Source organism: Alexandromys fortis, unplaced genomic scaffold (assembly GCF_014885135.2).
Source record: "Alexandromys fortis isolate MF-2015 unplaced genomic scaffold, M_Fortis_MF-2015_v1.1 scaffold_12, whole genome shotgun sequence".
NCBI classification, from domain to species: domain Eukaryota; kingdom Metazoa; phylum Chordata; class Mammalia; order Rodentia; family Cricetidae; genus Alexandromys; species Alexandromys fortis.
This window is the reverse complement of record NW_026067937.1, coordinates 4,270,095-4,288,570: the sequence shown is the minus strand read 5'-3', so window position 1 is coordinate 4,288,570 and position 18,476 is coordinate 4,270,095. Positions and strand designations below refer to the sequence as shown.

General features: G+C 48.4%; 1 protein-coding gene across 5 annotated transcripts in view; it reads left to right on the top strand.

Moving 5' to 3' along the window:
- The window catches only part of Wt1 (WT1 transcription factor), a 41,932-nt gene extending 33,952 nt beyond the window's left edge, over positions 1-7,980 (top strand). For 4 of the 5 annotated variants that reach the window (XM_050146984.1, XM_050146986.1, XM_050146987.1 and 1 more), the window contains 4 exons: positions 1,424-1,574; positions 3,546-3,635; positions 4,406-4,498; positions 6,640-7,980. In XM_050146984.1, coding sequence (XP_050002941.1) covers positions 1,424-1,574; positions 3,546-3,635; positions 4,406-4,498; positions 6,640-6,761 — 456 coding nt within the window. In that variant the 3' untranslated portion in view covers positions 6,762-7,980. The remainder of the gene's footprint in view (positions 1-1,423; positions 1,575-3,545; positions 3,636-4,405; positions 4,499-6,639) is intronic. The other variant, XM_050146985.1, reaches the window with a different exon arrangement.
- The last annotated feature ends 10,496 nt before the right edge of the window (positions 7,981-18,476 follow it).

The following is an 18,476-nucleotide window of genomic DNA, read 5'->3' as shown; positions in this document are numbered from 1 at the left end:
GACCGCAGCCTGGCAGCACCAGCTGCTTTTCAGTCTAAGGCCTACATAGTCTTCGTTTAGGGTGAGAAGAGACGGAAGAGGTTAATGCGCCTTCCTTCCCTCCAGATTCAGTTATCAGAGCCACTGTCAATCAGGGCCTTTAGTAGACTCTGCTCCCTACAGATGTTATTTCCCTTCTAGATTACGCCAAACAAACCACAGCCTGCCATTTCCTTGTATACCACCACTTACTTGCCTACCCCGGGAGAAAGGCAAACGGTTGACATACTATGGCACGAGTGAATTAGGGACAAGAATGTGAGTGTGTGTGGATTAGAAGACACATGGGAGAGGAAGTTGTTGAGCTCAGAGCAGTGGTTCTCAATCTGTGGGGTGCGATTCCTTGAGGTAACCCATCAGGTGTTTACAAATGAATCATAACAGCAGCAAAATTATAGTTATGAAGTAGCAATGAAATAATTTTATAGTTGGGGGTAACCACAGCATGAGGAACTGTGTTTAAGGGTTGTAGCATTAGGAAGGTTGAGAACCTCTGGCTTAGTGGTTGTTGCAGCTCTTTATACCGTCACAGGGGTGCTCCCGCGCCAGCAGTCCATCTCGTTGGTCCTGATGGCACAGCTGAAATTGGACAAGGAAGAATCACTCCTGCTATCCAGGAATCGCTGAGCTCGAGGGCAAGAGAGGAGATTTGCCTCCCCAGCTAGAAGGCAGGGACCAGTCGGTGTTGTGGGAAGGACAGGCAAAGGGCACAGAAGGCAGATGGCTTCCGGTGCTTGCCTGTGTCACTGCTAAAGAACACGCTGATTGTGCTACAGTATTCTGATGGATTTAGAGGCCCCACACCCAGAGACTGGTGTATCATCTATTTACTTGTAGAGCTCCGGTCAGGTTGGGCCTCACTCAGTGTCTCCTGTCTTTCACTACTAAGAACTTTCTCATCCATTTTCTTACTGAGTCCATAACCACATGGCCGAGCCTGCAGCTGGGAGGACATACATGCAGTCTGGGACTCTGGGATTCTAGATCTCGCTGTCCCAAGTGAGAGCTGGATTGGGAGCTTTTCCAGACACTAATGTTTCTTCTCTAGAGGTCTGTACCAGGGACCCCAAAGAGGCTTTTCCAGACACTAATGTTTCTTCTCTAGAGGTCTGTACCAGGGACCCCAAAGAGACTTCATTTCAAATCCAAGTTCTGGTGCTAAGCAGTAATACCATCAGAACACTGCATCATAGAATTTCCTAATCTATCATCCACTAGTGATGTCTGCTGCAGGAACTACGGGATGGAGGCAAATGTTTTTTGGTCTCATATCATACCTACTTTCTCCTCCTGTGGTATATTTCAGTGCTCAGTTTCCTATGGCACTGGCATGAATGCTCACATGTGGTACGAGGTCTCCACATCTCTTATATTTCGCCTGCAGGACGTGCGACGTGTGTCTGGAGTGGCCCCAACTCTCGTCCGGTCAGCCTCTGAGACCAGTGAGAAACGTCCTTTCATGTGTGCTTACCCAGGCTGCAATAAGAGATATTTTAAGCTGTCCCACTTACAAATGCACAGCCGGAAGCACACTGGTAAGTGTGTCCACTGCCCAGACTCGAGCAGTGGTGGCGCACGAGCTCCCATCCTGGACTCTCACACTGTTAAGGACACAGGTGACTTGTGGGATGGAAGGCTGGCACCATCATAGGTCAGACCACAGCAACCGGCCAAGGCTGCAGGACTGTTTGCATGCTCGTTCCCACCATAGCAAGTAAGCCATCTTCAGGGAAGCAGAACAGGGTGGTGGAAAGCAGTCGCCATAGGAGAAAAGTGGCCCGTGGTTGAGCGTTGCATTCCCCCACCATCTGGTGAGACCTTGGGCCAATTGCTCAAGATCCTTTACTCCACGCACCTTGTAGGACAATGAAGCTGGTAGTGCCTACACTATACAGTTCTTAGGCCTAGAGGAAATGGGATCAAATTGTACTACAGGAATTGTAGCAGAGGCCTCTGTGTTTCTAGGCCTAAATAAAACAAAAAGGTAGTGTTCTGAGGGACTATTGGCATCTTTAGCAGGGGAGAGAAGCCAGGGATAGTACAATCAGATGGCCCAGAGATTGATGGACAGAGTTACTATAGACTCTGAAGGGGAGGTCCAAATACACACTTAGAGGTTCTAGAATTAATTCTGTGATATGAAGAAGGCCATTGAACCTCCAAGCAGGCTGTCCCACTGTCACCGTCACCTGACAAGCAGATTCGTTTGGCTCCCTGTTTGAGGGCACAGTTTATTACAGCAGGGACGGTACAGCGGTGGGAACATCTTTGGCTTTGATGATAGAAGAATGAGGCTGCTTGTTCACATCTCTGGACCAAGAAACAGAGGGAGACAGGACAGAGGAGCCAGAAGTGTACCAGGCTCTAAGTCTCAGGGGCCACACCCACTTTTTCCTGTAAGGCTTCTCTAGAGGTCCCACCATCTCTCAAAATGGCACTGTGAGCTTCGGACCAAGGGGCGAAATGCATGAGCCTGTGGGGGTATTTCATAAGATAGCATTGCAGAACGAGTGGCATTTGTGAGGGCTAACGCTTTGATGGGTAGGGATGGAGACATTAAGGTGAAGGGTGTTGAGTTAGGAGGGCTCAGGAGTGGTGAGCTCAGTTATAGGAGACACACAGAGAGGCCAGGGGAAGCATCAGTGGTCCTGAGCAGAAAAGGCAGCTTGGAGCTGTCTATCAAAGGATAGACTTTACTGACCTCTGAGTAGCTTGCTCTCTATCCCAGAATTCAGTGACTCAGAATTCCAGGAGGTGGGGACCCTTGCAAAAGCTCAATGCACTCCGGGGGGCTCTTCTCAGCATTTGGCTGAAGTTTTCCTTTGGCTACAGAGGTGTGGCCCTTCTTTCTGAGTCCAGGATTGCACAATCCTGCTGCTGACTCCTTTCAGATGAAAGAAGAACAATCTTGCTAAATGCTTCGGCTCTTGGCTTAATTGAGTTGTCTCACCACCATGGAGTCATTTATGTTGGACCCAAGAACAAGAAGTCAGAAACAGAGAACACCAGATATTCAGGCTGTAAAACATGGAACACTTAATTCATGAGGCCAGCCTCAAGGCTCATCTACCCCAAATTCTATCTTAACTTTTTTTTCTTTGTTTTTCTTTTCTGTTTTACTTCTTTAAATAGTCGCTGCTAATATATGTATTTTTTGAGCATTGCCTCCGTGCTAGGCACCAGTCTTCCGTCTCTGCATGGTCTGGTCTAATCTGTTCATGAACCCCTTGCAGTTGTCAGATTACTGGCTCCATTTCACAGTGAGGGGACTGTGCCACACCCAAAACCCTAAGTCCCGGAGCTTTCTTATTCTCTCCTCCTGGTGTCCATGGGCGTGTGTGTAGATGGGCTTTTTACCTTCCTGGAAGTCTACAGCACTACCCTAACGAGCTCTTTGGAAGCACTTGGGCATCTGGGGATCCCTTCATCTGCATTCAGGAGGGTTTGCCAGTGATGGGGTCGAATATCCAGCGTTGTACTCAGAAACAATATGTGTCTTCCCTAAGGTGAGAAACCATACCAGTGTGACTTCAAGGATTGTGAGAGAAGGTTTTCTCGCTCTGACCAGCTCAAAAGACACCAAAGGAGACACACAGGTTTGTGGGTTAACTTCTCATTGCCAGCAGCCGTTGAGTTAGAGCTGACTGTGGCCGTCTTCTCTTGAACACAGATGAGAGTGATTTATCTATCCATTTAATTCTTCCAACTTTCTTCCCCTCATCTGGAGATTTGTCTTTTAGAAAAGAGAGGGGCTGTGGAGATGGTGGCTTGGCAGTTAAAAACACTTATTCAAGAGGACTTGGGTTTAGTCCCCAGCATCCATATCAGGCAGTGTCTGTAACCACAGCTCCGGGGAATCTGATATTCTCTTCTGGCCTCCAAGGACACTACGATACATGACATACGCTCACACAGACACACACATCACATGAACAATAAAAAATAAGTCTTTCTTTACAAAGGAGAAAACAAAAAGAAAGGAAATGACTCACTTTTCTCATGAGAACACAGCACAAGGGAGATCCCACAGCAGGCTGGTGACCCACTGAGGTTCAGTTAGGAGCCAGGGCGATGGAGAGAAGCCAGTGTACAGTGATCCACTTTCCTCAGTCTGTGACACTTGCCTGCCTGGGAGAGCCCGATGTTTGTGGTTCCCAAGTAAGGAGCAGCAGCTGGAGGTTGCTGCACAGAACCAGGTGACTTCTGCTGGGCCTGGGGCTCAAGGAAATGTGAGGTCCAGGTAGACACAGACCTGGCCGATGGGATGGATATGCCAGGCTTCTCCAGCTGCCAGAAAGCCGGCCTTATGTGTGTCACTGTGCCTCGCATTGTTAGGGCCGAGGCTAGACCTTCTCTGTCCGTTTAGGTGTGAAACCATTCCAGTGTAAAACTTGTCAGCGCAAGTTTTCGCGGTCCGACCACCTGAAGACCCACACCAGGACTCATACAGGTAAAACAAGTGCGTAAACTTTTCTTCACATTTATTCTTCATTATTTTTTTTAAAGCTACTGTTGAGTAAAAGTGTAATGAGAGTCATGTAACAATTCTAGAGCTGAATGGCAGTGTCTAGCTACTACATGGTAAATGATGACCTTTTCCAGAGAAAGGGTGGGAGAGCGCTGAGTAGGAAAGAGTTGGGAAGAGAATGTCCAGGGGGTCAGAGCAAAGGCGGGGAGATACGTTGGTCCCCATCATGCCAATTTGCTGTATCACTCACTGATAGAACAGTCAACCCGCAGCATGATCAGAAATTCGAGATCCTCCGTTCTCCTGAGAGCTCACGTTTCACAGCCCTGATTAGAGCCCGCATTCTTCGCTTACTTAAAGTTCCATGAGAAGTCTAGGTTTTTGCTAGATTAACAGGAACTCGTGGATGTATTTCCTTTATACTAGCACAGAAAGGAGAATGGGCCATAGACATAGCCACTGGCTGCTGAAACACTGCATGGCCACAAGCTGCTGAGATTCCCAGTGACAATAGCTCCGCCCTTGTGACTCCTGTGCTTCCTTAGGAAGCAGAGCCATGTTATAGGTTAGCATATCATCTTTACAGCACCTTGGAGGAAGAGCAGGGTAGGCGCTTTTAGCCCTCATTTAACAGCTGAGTCTATGATGGATAGTGATGAAATGATTTGCCCAGAGCCACTAGCGACTGGATAGCAACGTCAGTGGTGACTGTTCTGCCCCACCTCATCCCTATTGTTCTTTCTCCTGGATAAAGAACACGTGTTCAAATAGTCATGCTCAAAAGCCAGGGAACTGAGGAGAGAGCGCCAGAATAGCCAAGCTGGTGTCACTGAGGGAACCAGTATGAGAAATAGTTAAAAAGTGCCCATGAGAAGGTGGGGGTGGCAGGCAGGAACCAGAGCAGGAAAAGCAGATGGGTGCTGAGTAGGAGGTCAGAGGCCTTGTAAGTTTCTGGAGGAGTTCCTGGTCCCCAACACAGACAGCTCATACCTTCAGATACGTTAAGATACCGTCAGAGCCCCTGGGCCCCCGTCTTGTTCTCCTTCTTTGGGTATTTTTGGCAAATTGTCTTTTAGTCCCGTGGTAATAGTCTGGAGATTGCCCCAGCACAACTCATTGCCTGCAAACCTGTGCCACTGACAAACTACTTGATGCCATATTTAATCAGTCACCCAGTCTGTCCCCCAAACACCACATCTCTTGGGACATTTCTCAGTGGGACTCTCAACACCCCAGGAAAATCCTCAGGTGGCACAGGGCTTAGCAAGCCCTGGGGTGGACAGGGGCAAGGCACAGGGATGAGTGTAGGCTTCAGGATTAGCTATGCCTGGGTTTGAACCCTGCCTGGATGTGTCCACAACAGCCATGCAACCTCATCGGTAGAGTGGAAGATAAAATTTCTTTGTGAGGCTGTTTTGAGAAGCATACAAGGCAATGAACATACATCTATAAGTGATGCTTGTATGTTAGGCATTACATAGATGCTATTATCTCTAATGAGAAAGGGAGCTCCTGAAATGGAACAGTCTTCACCATTTGAAGGAACCAATGTTGTTGCTAGACTCTCCCCTCTAACGCAGCTAGGTTCTGAGTCATCCTCTCTATTAAACATAATCAAATAGGATATAAATGGTGTCCATGCTTTATTTTAAATCATCTACATAGAGAGAGTAAAGCTTCAGTCCCAGATTGATTGACAGTGCTGACCAGCTGTCAATCAATAGTATCGAAGGTAGCAGTCCAGAGCAGCCATCAATCAACAGTATCCAGGGTTCAGACCCTTGAGGCTTAGGTCCCACCTAGACAGCAAAAGGAGAACATTTGCACAGGTCACAGAGTATCCTAAGAGATGAGACAGAGGTTTCCTAAGCCTCCTTAATGTATGAGTTGTTTTTCTCTCATTTGCCAAGTTTTCCGTTTTAATATGTTTATAGTGCTTCTGGTTTTCAAGCCCTGGAAAGGTTTTGCTAACCCCAGGCTGCCAGTGAGGAACCAGTTGGTTAGCTTAGGGAGTGACCCAGGGGAGTCCAGGGCGGGTATCTGGTGGTGATTTAGCTCCGGGGCCTTTGATAGTTGAACCTGCGCCCAGTCACTCTGCTGCAAGCGTCTCTAACTGGCAATTGTGTCAACAGGTGAAAAGCCCTTCAGCTGTCGGTGGCACAGTTGTCAGAAAAAGTTCGCGCGGTCAGACGAATTAGTCCGCCATCACAACATGCACCAGAGAAACATGACCAAACTCCAGCTGGCGCTTTGAGGGGTCCGACCGGGGGGACAGCTTGGCATCCCAGGCAGGACAGTGTGCAAACGGCTTCCAAACCCGATTTCGAAATTCCTCCCCACTCATCTACAGAGTGATTTGACTGTGGGTCGTCATCCAACTTCCAAGACTGCACACGTGTTTGGCTACACCCTATCAGGTCTGCTGGGAGGAGTCTGTGCTCCACCTCCTTTTGGCTAACTCACAGGCCTGGAAAAGTGGCTCGAGATGTCTTGCTGGTTGAAAGAGCATTGCCATTTCTGCCGAACTTTCCACTGTTAGAAGATACATTGTTGCTAATGTCCCCCTACCTCCCTCTTCTCCTTCATGGGCGTTCGTTCCATTTTCCATCATGGGATATTTATAGGCCAGGGCATGGTGTGTGTGTCTGCTAATGTAAACTTTGTCATGGTTCCCATTTACTAACAGCCCTAGAAAGAAATAAATCAGAGAGCAAAGCACCAGGGGCAAGTCCTGCCCAGAATTTCAGAGGTCAGGCTGCAAACCCGGAATCCTGGAAGGCAGGAATTCTTGTAAAGCTCATAGGTTTTAGGATTAGAATTAACCGGAACCTCTGCATAGAAACCTGAAGGAACCTTCCTGTTCAGCTAGTCATTGCTAACATTAGCACCGTGCTCTTAAGAAATAATGTTTAAAGAAATAATGTTTTAAAAAATGTTTTGATTTATTTTTTAGCTGTGATTAGGTACATCTTCAGAGATGTACTTTCCTTTTCATGCAAAGGAAATGGAAGAATTCATTTTCATCATCTGGGGTCTCTTTAGAATGTAAAGACCACACTGGCTATGTGGCTTCGAGTTGTAAAAATTAAAATGACTTTAAGAGAAACTAGGGGCTGGTCCAGGATCTTCACTGGTAAGACTGTTCTTAAGTAACTTAAGTATCTTTGACTCTGCAAGTATGTGGGGGAAACAAAAAGATATATTATTGTGAGGAAATCCATTGTTTAAAGGTGTGTGTGTGTTGTTGTTGTTTTTTAAAGGGAGGGAGTTTATTATTTACTGTTGCTTGAAATACTGTGTAAATATATATGTATATATGATGTGCTCTTTGTCAACTAAAATTAGGAGGTGTATGGATATTAGATTCATCACTGTGTGGATGTCAATCTTACAGTGTATTGATGATAATACTAAAAATGTAACCTGCATTTTTTTTCACTTGGCTGTCAATTAAAGTCTATTCAAAAAGAAAATGCAGGAGTCTGGTGGTTGTATTGTGTTTGAATCTCAAAGCCAGTTGAACATCTTTTAAATAGGTAATCATGCCATCAACATGGCGTGATCCATCCAGACCCCTGACCACAGCCAACTTCTTTCTGTTAGGCTTTGGGAATGACCTATCTTCAGAGTATCAGGGGGTCACCTTCGCCCTGCACCATGAAGAGATTGCCCTTGTGGGATGGTTGGGTGGCTTTCTCATGCTCTGGTGGGTACTGTGTTTCAAAGCTTATTTCAATCAAGTCCTCACTGCATCGTATCCAGACTAACAGAAGAGAATATCGAGGCTCCACTGATTTCTAGCCTTTCTGAAAAGCTCACTGATGCCTTCCCAGGATCAGGAGGGAAGAAAACACCTAACACAACTGAACTGACAGTGGAAGTTGCCATGATTCACCTGAGCAGGCGGGAAACCGCTTAGACTCCCCAGGGCAGCTGAGTGTGAAGGCAGAGCCACACTCTCTGTGACCTGGAAGCCCTCTTTGGTTCTGGTGGATGGCTTTCCATCGGTTAGCATGTGGATTTGTTCAGCCTCTCTCAGCTCCTTTATCTTAGAGCATGCATGCCTTCCAGGTTCCACTTCTTCCTTTAGAAGGATCTTGAGCACAAAGGAGCTTAGCTGCAGAGAGCCTCTGCTGCTCAAAGTCAGGACAGCCTAAAAGCAGGGTCTGGAGCCCCTCTTCTTCTGCATCTGGCTCTCGCATCATCGTTAACTTTAGCGAGTGCGGTGATTCATATGTATTAGTCGTTGTTATCTTTTCCTGCCAGAAGACAGCATCTCTCTGGAGAAGCTCAGGACAAGCACGGCAGACGTCAGTGAGTCAGAGAGCACATTTCACAGTAAAGGTTCAACCACATTGTTCCCACTGCTCAGGGCAGGCCAGAGATTCAATGACTACATAGCAATCTGGGTTTGATTACTATGCCTGCAAGTGTTGTTTTGTATTTTTATTTATGAAAAAGCAATAGCCCTTTCCTGACATGAGCCTGAGACAAATGGAAACACAATCTAGCATATAAAAAGGCTTACAAGGATTTCCCAGGACTCTGGCCCACGAACTCACCTGTTGGTTTCCTCTGTCTCCCGTTCTTTGCTTGCAGTGTCTGGGCATGCTCAGAGGTCAACCCTGCAGGATGACAAAATGTCCCTTCCCCTTACCTTGAACCACAGCGATGATTTGCGACAACTGGGCTTCTCGCCAGCAGCTCCACAAAGACCACAGCTGCTGGTTTTGTGTCCTTTGCAAAGCTGCCGCTGACACTGTGTTTCTGAGACCCGCGGTGGTGACATTCTGCAGGCTATCAGGAGGCAGCTGGCGGGTGCTGGGCAGTGGATGCTCCCTGTGGCCGGGTCTGGACGACGGTCAAAGTGCACATTTTTCCATCTTGTTTTCCTCTAGTGCCTGGCTCCACACGTCCAGCTCCCTCTGCCCTCTTGGCTGGATCCCCCAACACTATTCCAAGTGTTCCCAGCTTCCTCATCTCTGAATTCTTCAGCATTCAGAGTCTGTATCATTAACCAGCGGCTTGTGGCATTGTGATACTTTCCTATATTCTGTTTTGTGATCCAGTAAGGTAGACAGGAAACATGTCCCCATTTTATAGATGAAGACGTTGAGTCTCAGTGACCGTGCACAGCTGAGGAATGACTTCGTCTCGGCTGTCAATATCCATTTCCCACCAGAACATGCTGGTGATGATAACTCGCCTTCCGCCCCCCCCATTGTTTCGTGTCTTTGGCTGTATCTTCCCAATCAGGATGTGAACTTCTAAATGGGCGCTCTTCCCCTTCCCTGTATTACCCCTGGGATGGACTCCCAACTTTAATGTTCATAGAAACCCCCTAAAGAGTTTGCTGAGGTACAGGCTGTGTCGTAGAAGCTCCAGAAGACAGCCTGAGCGTCTGCATTCTGGCTATGTCCCAGATGGCCCCTACCATGGAGAGCCGTGGACAGCACATATGTAACGAGGACCGGAAAAGCAGGCTCCCGAAACATTTCTTGAAAGGGACTTAAACTTGACTGGCGAGACTTACACTTGGCAATACTAAGATGCCCTGAGCCATAATAACCCTTGAGAATGCTCACAGTAATGGCCCACAGTTCTGTTTTGGCAGTCCATGGGACTGAGGGTCAGAAGGACAGGAACTGTGCCTGGTAGCCCAGGAAACACCTTCCACAAGGAGGTTTCTTTTCAGACCATCTCATCTAGTTGCCAGTCCCAACGTCTTCCACATTCACCCAGAACTGGCATGTCAGGTCTGTCACAGGAATAGCCAGCTCCCTGGCACCAACCTCTGTATTGGTCACTTTTCTATTGCTGTGATAAAACATGTTGACCAAGGCAACTTATGAAAGAAAGCGTTGGGTGGACCGCTCCTGGCTCCAAGAAGGAAGCATGGTCCTGTCCGGCACCATGATAGACTGTGAGGAACAAGGAGACCCATACGCAGGCTGCCTCAGGCTCTGAGGAGGAAACATGGCTGGCTTGGTGCCTTGCGGTGCTGAGTAGATGGACGATGGACACTCTTATGGTGAACAAATGTATGGGGTAGCAAAGGAGAGAAAGACAGAATGGTCCGCGTCCTGTGGACGGGGCAGATCTGAAGAGGTGAAAGCGGCGAGGAGCGTGCTGAGGTGGGTGGCTTCATTGCCACACAGGGCCATGGTGGTGTATGGGTCTGGGCTGCTTCCGGGGCCCACGTCTGAGTTCATGGCCCTGCTGCAGTCATGGTCTGTGTTGATGTCCTGATACCACGAAAGGCTGAGAGGTTAGGACTATAGAGAGAGCTGTTTGGCACTTGCTGGCTGCAACACTAGGGAGAGTTGGTCCTGCCCCTCGCAGACTGAAGCACTCAGGAGAGAGGGTCCTACACCTCTGGGCAGCACGATAGAGCTGACCCTGTCCACAGGGGCATGGCCAAGCAGGTCCTGATGAGAATGAGATCAGGTCATGCCTCTCTCGTCAGCAGTGTGGTGGCACGGATGAGGGAAAGATGCCCTTCTTCCCTTGGCTCTGGACACCTGCAACACGCAGGGGACCTGACCCAACCCCTTACCAGATGCGGCACTCGGGAGAATGGGCTCTAAGCCTCGCCTGGCCAGCACAGTAGAGCTGACCCTGTAGACTGGGGAATTGATGAGCCAGCCCTGAGGGCATGAGAGGGCATGGTACCACCTCCCTTATCTGCGGAGTAGTGGTGGGGACAAGGGAAATATGCCCTCTCCTGTAACCCCTATTGCCTTCAGCTGGCGAGGGAACTAACCTTCCCCTTTACCAGCTACAAAATTTGGGAAAGTGGGCCTCGCACCTCATCTGTACAACACAGCAGAGCTGAACCTGTTGATGGGGTGAGGAATTGGGGATGTGGCGTATGGGGGTGGGTGGGGGTGGGGTGTGTATGCAGGTGAGCTGATTGGAGAGTGCGAGCATGGGAGATCTGGCCCAACTCCTCATCCTCCATACGGTGATGTGGGTGGAGGAGAGATACCCTCCCCTCCCCTTGCTGCTTGTCCCTGAGGTCATAAGAGGTCTCTGCCCCTCACCAGCTGAGGCACTTGGGAGAGTGGCCCCTGCACCTCACCTGGACAACACAGTAGAGCTGGCCCTGGTGGTGTAGGTGTGGGAGAGCTGACTCTGAGGATGTGAAACCAGGAGCACCGGCCCCGCCCTTGCTCATTGCTGCAAGGGCTGAACTAGCAGGGGCGATGCTGGAGAGTTCACCCCGGTGGTGAGGACTGGGGAGAACGGAAGGACTACCCAGGTCTAAAACCAGGGTTGTGAGTTGGCCTAACCTAATATTCACCCCATCTATGATCTCTGGGAGCACATGAAGAGGCTAGTCCTGCAGATCCAAAGGTGCAGGATCTCCATGACAACAGGGCAACAACAGGATATCCTAAAGGAGTCCCAGTGAGGGCCCAGCATCAATAGTGTAGCAGAAACCAGAGGCCTCCAACCAGAACGACTCATTGCAATGAACACTTACAATTAAAGATATAAGGACAAAAGGGGGGAAAGAGAAAGTGTTTAACTGGACCTACAGTCTTAGTTAGGGTTTCTATTGCTGCAATGAAACACCATTACCAAAAAACAATTTGAGAAGAAAAGGGTTTATTTGGCTTACACTTCCATCATCAAAGGAAGTCAGGACAGGAACTCAAACAGGGCAGGAACCTGAAGGCAGGAGCTGAAGCAGAGGCCGTAGAGGAGGGCTGCTTACTGGCTTGCTCTCTATAGCTTGCTAGCTCAGTTTTCTTTTTTTGTTTGTTTTTAATTTATTTATTATATATAATGTTTTGTCTGCATGTCTGCTTGCAGGTCAGAAGAGGGCACCAGATCTCATTACAGATGGTTGTGAGCCGACATGTGGTTGCTGGGAATTGAACTCAGGACCTCTGGAAGAGCAGGCAGTGCTCTTAAACACTGAACCATTTCTACAGCACCCCCCTACCCCATGTTTTTGTTCTTTTCAAGACATGGTTTCTCTGTGTAGACCCAGCTGTCCTGGAACTCACTTCGTAGATCAGGTTGACCCCAAACTCACAAAGATCTGCCTGCCTCTGCCTCCTGAGTGCTGGGATTATAGGCGTGTACCACCATTGCCCGGCCATCAGCCCACTTTCTTATAGAACCCAGGCTTACCAGCCCAGGGATGGTACCACCCACAATGGATAGAACCCTCCTCCATCAATAGTTAATTAAGAAAACACCTTACAGCGGGATCTCCTGGGGGCATTTTCTCAATTAAGGTTCTGTCATTCAGATAGCGTTAGCTTGTGTGTCAAGGTGACATAAGACTAGCCGGCACAAGGGCTTTCAAACAGGTCGTGGCTTTGCTTCTCTAGGAGCTTATTAGCCACGCCTTGTGTGATCACGACAAAGGTGAACTGGTGGACTGACCCCAGAGATGCAGCTACACAGCCCATGGCACCCAGGACACCCATCCTCTCTGCCAAAGATTTTCCCATGCCGGAAAGCCAGTGGTCTCCGGCTTTGAGACGTATTGATACAGAAGAAGGCACCCACTTTCACCAGGAAGAGTTGTCACCAGCTCAGAGAGGAGAATGGGCACAGCGATTTAGAACCGAAATCTCCGTTCACCTTTCGGAGTTAGCTACTCTGGAGAGGCCCTTGTCTTTGAAGTACCTGAGCAGGCAGAGCAGCTTGTAGGAACCTAAGACGAATACAAACAAGCCACAGGAAAAACAAACTTTGAAAACAAAACACTTTTTTTCACTGATGGCTTTTCTTCTAGTGATCACTAATCAAGTCATTGGAATCTGTATAAATATTTATTTGATAGTATCTCGCAGAAGTTTTAAACAAAAACAAGTTTAAGAGGAGGTGGCCTGGGCAGTAAAATGCCTGTTGCATACACACGAGAATCTGAGTTCAGATCCCCAGAACCCACATAAAAAGCCAGGAGTGGCCCCACGTCTCAACACTCTTAGAGCAGGGGCAGGGACAGGCAGATTCTCAGAGCTCCGGGCTCCCCACTGGATGATAACTGGGTTTAGTGAGAGACCATCTCCCAAAGAGTAGGATGGAGAGCCACAGGGACGGACACTCGGCATTGATCTTTGTTCTCCTCATGTGTCTGGACTCACATACACAGGACATACACCCAAAAATACTTATACTAAAAACAGACTTTTATGATGATGATCTCAAATCTGGTAGGATGCCTATCATCACTGAAATTCTGCTTAGTGAGGTAGTTACTTCTGCGGAAGGCCTGGGTTTTTCTGTTTTTCCATCAGAATCCTGATTCTGTTAGTTATTAGATGGGTTTCAAGGAGAATGAGACAGAAAACAAAGGGAGGGTGGAGTCTCAGTGGCTGGAAATCCCCAGACTAGCTCACAGGAGGTCTTATGTAGCCCTGCTGGTGCACGGACTTTGCATAGACTCCCAGATAGGGGTGGGTTGCAGGGGTTAGGGAATGGGAAACCAGGGCACCCCTGAAGTTAGGGCTCTTCAAGGCGGGGCTGCTACGCATAGGCTGAAAAACAGGCTATTATCAGGAAGCCCTGGGCAGAGCCTGTTGACCGTCATAAGCAGTGAAAGCAGACCAGACTCTGAGTGCGCACTGAGGAGATGCTGACTGATTTTCACGGAGCAGGGGAGGGTTGAAGGGTGGCCCAGGGGAACGGGGCTGAGATAAATGTCAGGGGGCGATGGTTGGAACAAGTGGAGTTCCTTTCTTGCATCATCCCTGGAGCATTGGTGAGGCTGACAGTGGTGGAGAAGGATGGTCTGACGTGAGGGACTCCGAGGTCCATTGAGAGGACAGGAGAGCTCCTGGGGGAAAGATGGAGGGGCAGACAGAGGAAGACGAGTCGGGGAAGAAGATGAGACAGATGAGGAATGAAGTGTGGATGTCAGGGAGGTCTGACAAAGCCTGACCCCTGTGTGAACCTGGACCTGAGTTGCTTGCACCACCCCCAGGACTCGCACAAGGGGTGCTTAAGGGACACAAGGGGAACAACTGTGCATATCCACAGCCCAGCCTCTGTGCACACCAGCACTGTTGCACGCGCATGCTCTTTCTAAGAGTGACCTTCATTTTGCAAAGAAACTGGGGTTCTAAGCACCTCACCCGGGGTCATTCAGCTTTGCCTATGACACAGTGGAGACTTTAGTCTAACTGACCCATGGCTGCCTCTTACTCCTTACCCTGATCTGTGTCTTTCCCTGACCTTAGGGCTTGCTGGACTCCCTGCCAGAGGACTAGGGCTGTGCAGTGTCCCCTGTTCACTTACTTGCTGGGATGCAGGAGACAGCGGTCATGTTCCCAGAGACAGTGGGCATGATTGGCAAAATGTTTCCTCTCTCATAGTCATAGAACCTGTTTGTTTAATACAGTCGTTGAGTATTTTATATCACATACCGGAACTCATGAACTAACAAGAATGTGATGTTAGCCAGGCATTGAGAAAGGGGGGAAACAGAGACACAGTTGAAAAGTTCAGGGTCAATGATCACTTTCAGAGAGCAGCATCTTGCTTTCCCCCGAGAACTCTACATCAGAAGGAGATGCCTGGGAGGAAGCTGTTGGGATCTAGTGATGGTGAGGGATGTTAGAATCACCTGGATGTGTCACCAAGGGTAGAACTGCCCCTCCTTTTAGCAGGCAGCCTCCAGTTTTTGTAAGACACATCTGAGTCTTTGCATTCCCACTAGGAAGGCTGCGTTTGGAGAATGATTACCGAAGACACTTGAAGCTGGCCTCTGGCTCCACTCACAGTGGCACCCACATGCACCCACATGCACATATGTGTATATGCATGAACAAGAACACATTCACACAAATAATGAAGGTCTAAAGCCTTCAGAGATATCGCTTGCTCTGACCTCTGAACTCTTTCAATGTAATAGCATATATAATTCACTTTATCTTTCAATGAGGGCACAGCCTCCCTTCTGTCTTGGACCCTAACAAACCTCTGCCCCAGCAAGGGGAAGAAGCAGAGAATCATCTGGTGAAAGGTCATGACCATGATGTGGCAAGGGAGAGGGCAGCGAGGAGATCGAGAAGAATCTGCATTTGCCTCCACCCTGGAACCAGCTGTGAGGAGGAGGTTTATCTCTTCTTGTGGATGCCCTCTTGATACATACCCTGAGTTCACTGGATGCTGAGTGGGTTGTGGTAATCTTATCAGGGAAGGCCAGGTTTGGTCATTGTCCAGTTTGCCCTGCCAAAAAAACTGGTCTCTGCCTTTCTCTCTTGCCTATAGCTGCTGATGTTTCCTAGTGACTGCGGTGACCAGCTGTTACATGACTTCCTATGGGGGGAATGGGAACGAACACGTCCTTGCGACAGAAATGATGCTACACAGTCTAGCTAGTGAACCAGCGAGTAGAAGTGGGGTACAGGAACATGAGTGGGGAGCTGTTTACAGAAGCCTGGGAAATTCATGGGCAACCACACCACAATACCCACCCCTAGCGATGTTAACCACTCATGTAGCCGCCAGGGAGAGCTCCGTGTACCTCACAAGCTGCCTTATGGTCTGCCTCGTGGGCCTCGTGAGCCCTCCCCCTTCCACAGAGGGATATTATTGGGCTTGGTTTTGTGAAGTTCTGGCGCGAGCTCTCATAGCTGCCTTGTTTCAAAGACAGCCTTCGCCATGCCGTGTTTCCAACACAGAGTCACACAGCACGCGACACCTTCTTCTGGCTCTTACATCCTGCCCCCTCCTTTCAAGATGTTTCCTGAGTCTTGGAGGGGTGCTAAGATTCATAATTACACTTATTTTCTCTCATTTTTATCATTGAACTGCTGTACCATAGCAACAGTACTTGGCTTAACTATGAGTCGGCAGTGACAATCACCCGCTGCAGCTGGCTGACATCAGCAATAACCTAGAGGCATATATGTAAGCCTTTAGAAGGTAATTTGTCGGGCATATTTGGTCTAATTAACAAAACAAAACAGCAGTTTCCCACTAGCGCCTATCACGTTCCCAGCCACACGCTTTTGTTTGCCTTACCATCCTAAACATGAGTTCTTTTCTGTGACGAGTGCCTTAAACCCAGTTAAAACAGTTGTTCCCATATGGTTATGCCACTATTATACCAGTGGGCACATCTTGCTTGGCATGTTCTTGACATGAACAGGCTGTTTATAGCTTAGCAGTAAATCCATTGGTAGCCTTAGAGGTAATAACCTATGCTAGTGGCCTTTATCATTCAACAAGTAACCTTTAGTAGCTTGCATAGCGTCTTCAGGAGGAAGGGAGAATTCTTTACGTTCTCTAGCCAGAGTCTGTGGTGACTCCAGTGACAGAATAATAATATCTTAGCATTTAGTGCAACCAACAGTGGTGGCGCTAGCTTTTATTGTGTCAGGGGCTTTAGAGGCGTTCCTGCATCACAACTTGATGTGTGTAGTAAAAGGAGCAGCGGGCTGCTTCCCGCCGCCCGACTGGCTTACACCCAGGCTGGTGGGCTGCTTGTCATCCTGGCCACCTGGCTAGCTTATGCCTGAAATAATTACAAAGAAACTGTATTCATTTAAACACTGCCTGGCCCATTATTTCTAGCCTCTTATTGGCTAACTCTCACATCTTGATTTAACCCATTTCTAATAATCTGTGTTCATCCCGAGGTTGTGGCTTACCGGGAAAGATTCACCATATCTTACCTGGTGGCTGGCTCCATGGCGGCTCCCTGCCTACATTCTTCCTCCCAGAATTCCTTTCTGTCTTTCCTGCCTACCTAAGTTTCTGCCCTATCAAAAGGCCAAGGCAGCTTCTTTATTTAACCAATGACAGGAACACATAGACAGAAGATCCTCCTACACTAGACATGGACCTTTCGTTCAGTAACCCTATGACTTCTGGGAACATCTTTTCCCTTCCATGCAGACTGCCTTCATTTAAATTCTCTAAGTGTTGCTGTCCAGGTCAGGCATAGGCTATTGTAAGTTTTTTCTCCATAACTTTGCTTAGTGTCACAACATGCCTCACCCAACCATGACACTCCCAAAGATTTCACAATTATGCCTGACTCTTCACCCTGTGCACAATGACTTCCCATCTTTGCTCCTCTAACTACACTCACATAGCTTTTGTATGTGTTTCTGTGGCTATAAGAAAATCAAAGATTAGCATTATATAATAAAACCTCTTGCAGGTAGCTAGGATCACTGAAGGTATATACCAGTTGGTCTAGGGGTTCAGTAGATAAAAAGGTAATTTCAAAGAGTGAACAAGGCCTAATATAGCATGAAAAGATTCCGCCATTTATATCAATTATTTCCTCAAAGAGCAATGCCAGTTAGAGTGTGGAAGAAGGTGCTATCCTATTTAGCTCTGTGATCCTCAATCCTTGCTCAAGAACCATCCAACTTCCTCATCCTGGGATGCTACTTTGGGCTGTCATGTATCTCTGCTTCCAAGGGCTGGGGGAGGGCAGCTTCCATGGCTTTGCTCAGTGCCATATTTTCTCCTGCCCCTAATGCTTGGCTCAAGTTGAAGCTCTGGGTTTGAAAAACTTTCAATACCCTTCCCTCTCAGCCAGGCGCATCTGTCCTGGTCTGGGTGAACCAACTCTACACTCAGTCAGTGTAGGGAGAAATATACGCAGTGGACTATCTGGGAGATTGTTGCCTACCCTGGGACAAACCAAATTCCTTTCCCTTGTACCCATCTATCTCCACCTCCACTGATAGACATGTCTCTGAAGCTTCGAGGTGCTGCCTGTACCCACCATACAGACACTCTAGAGGGGTCAGTAGATGGGCGGGGCTTCTGGCCGCCCTGCACAGCTCTCTCATTCAGTCACCTTCACTGCCCAGTTAGGGAGAAAGTGGCTTGGGTGTTTCTCACTGATGAACAGCAGGCACAGGGACACCGCCTGTACCTCCTGCACCCTTGTGGTGAAGTGCTGTTCAGACTTCACTACCTTCCAGCGTCTCCCGAGTACTGACGTTGGCTTCCTGTCATTTATCCCCCCCCCCCCCCCCCC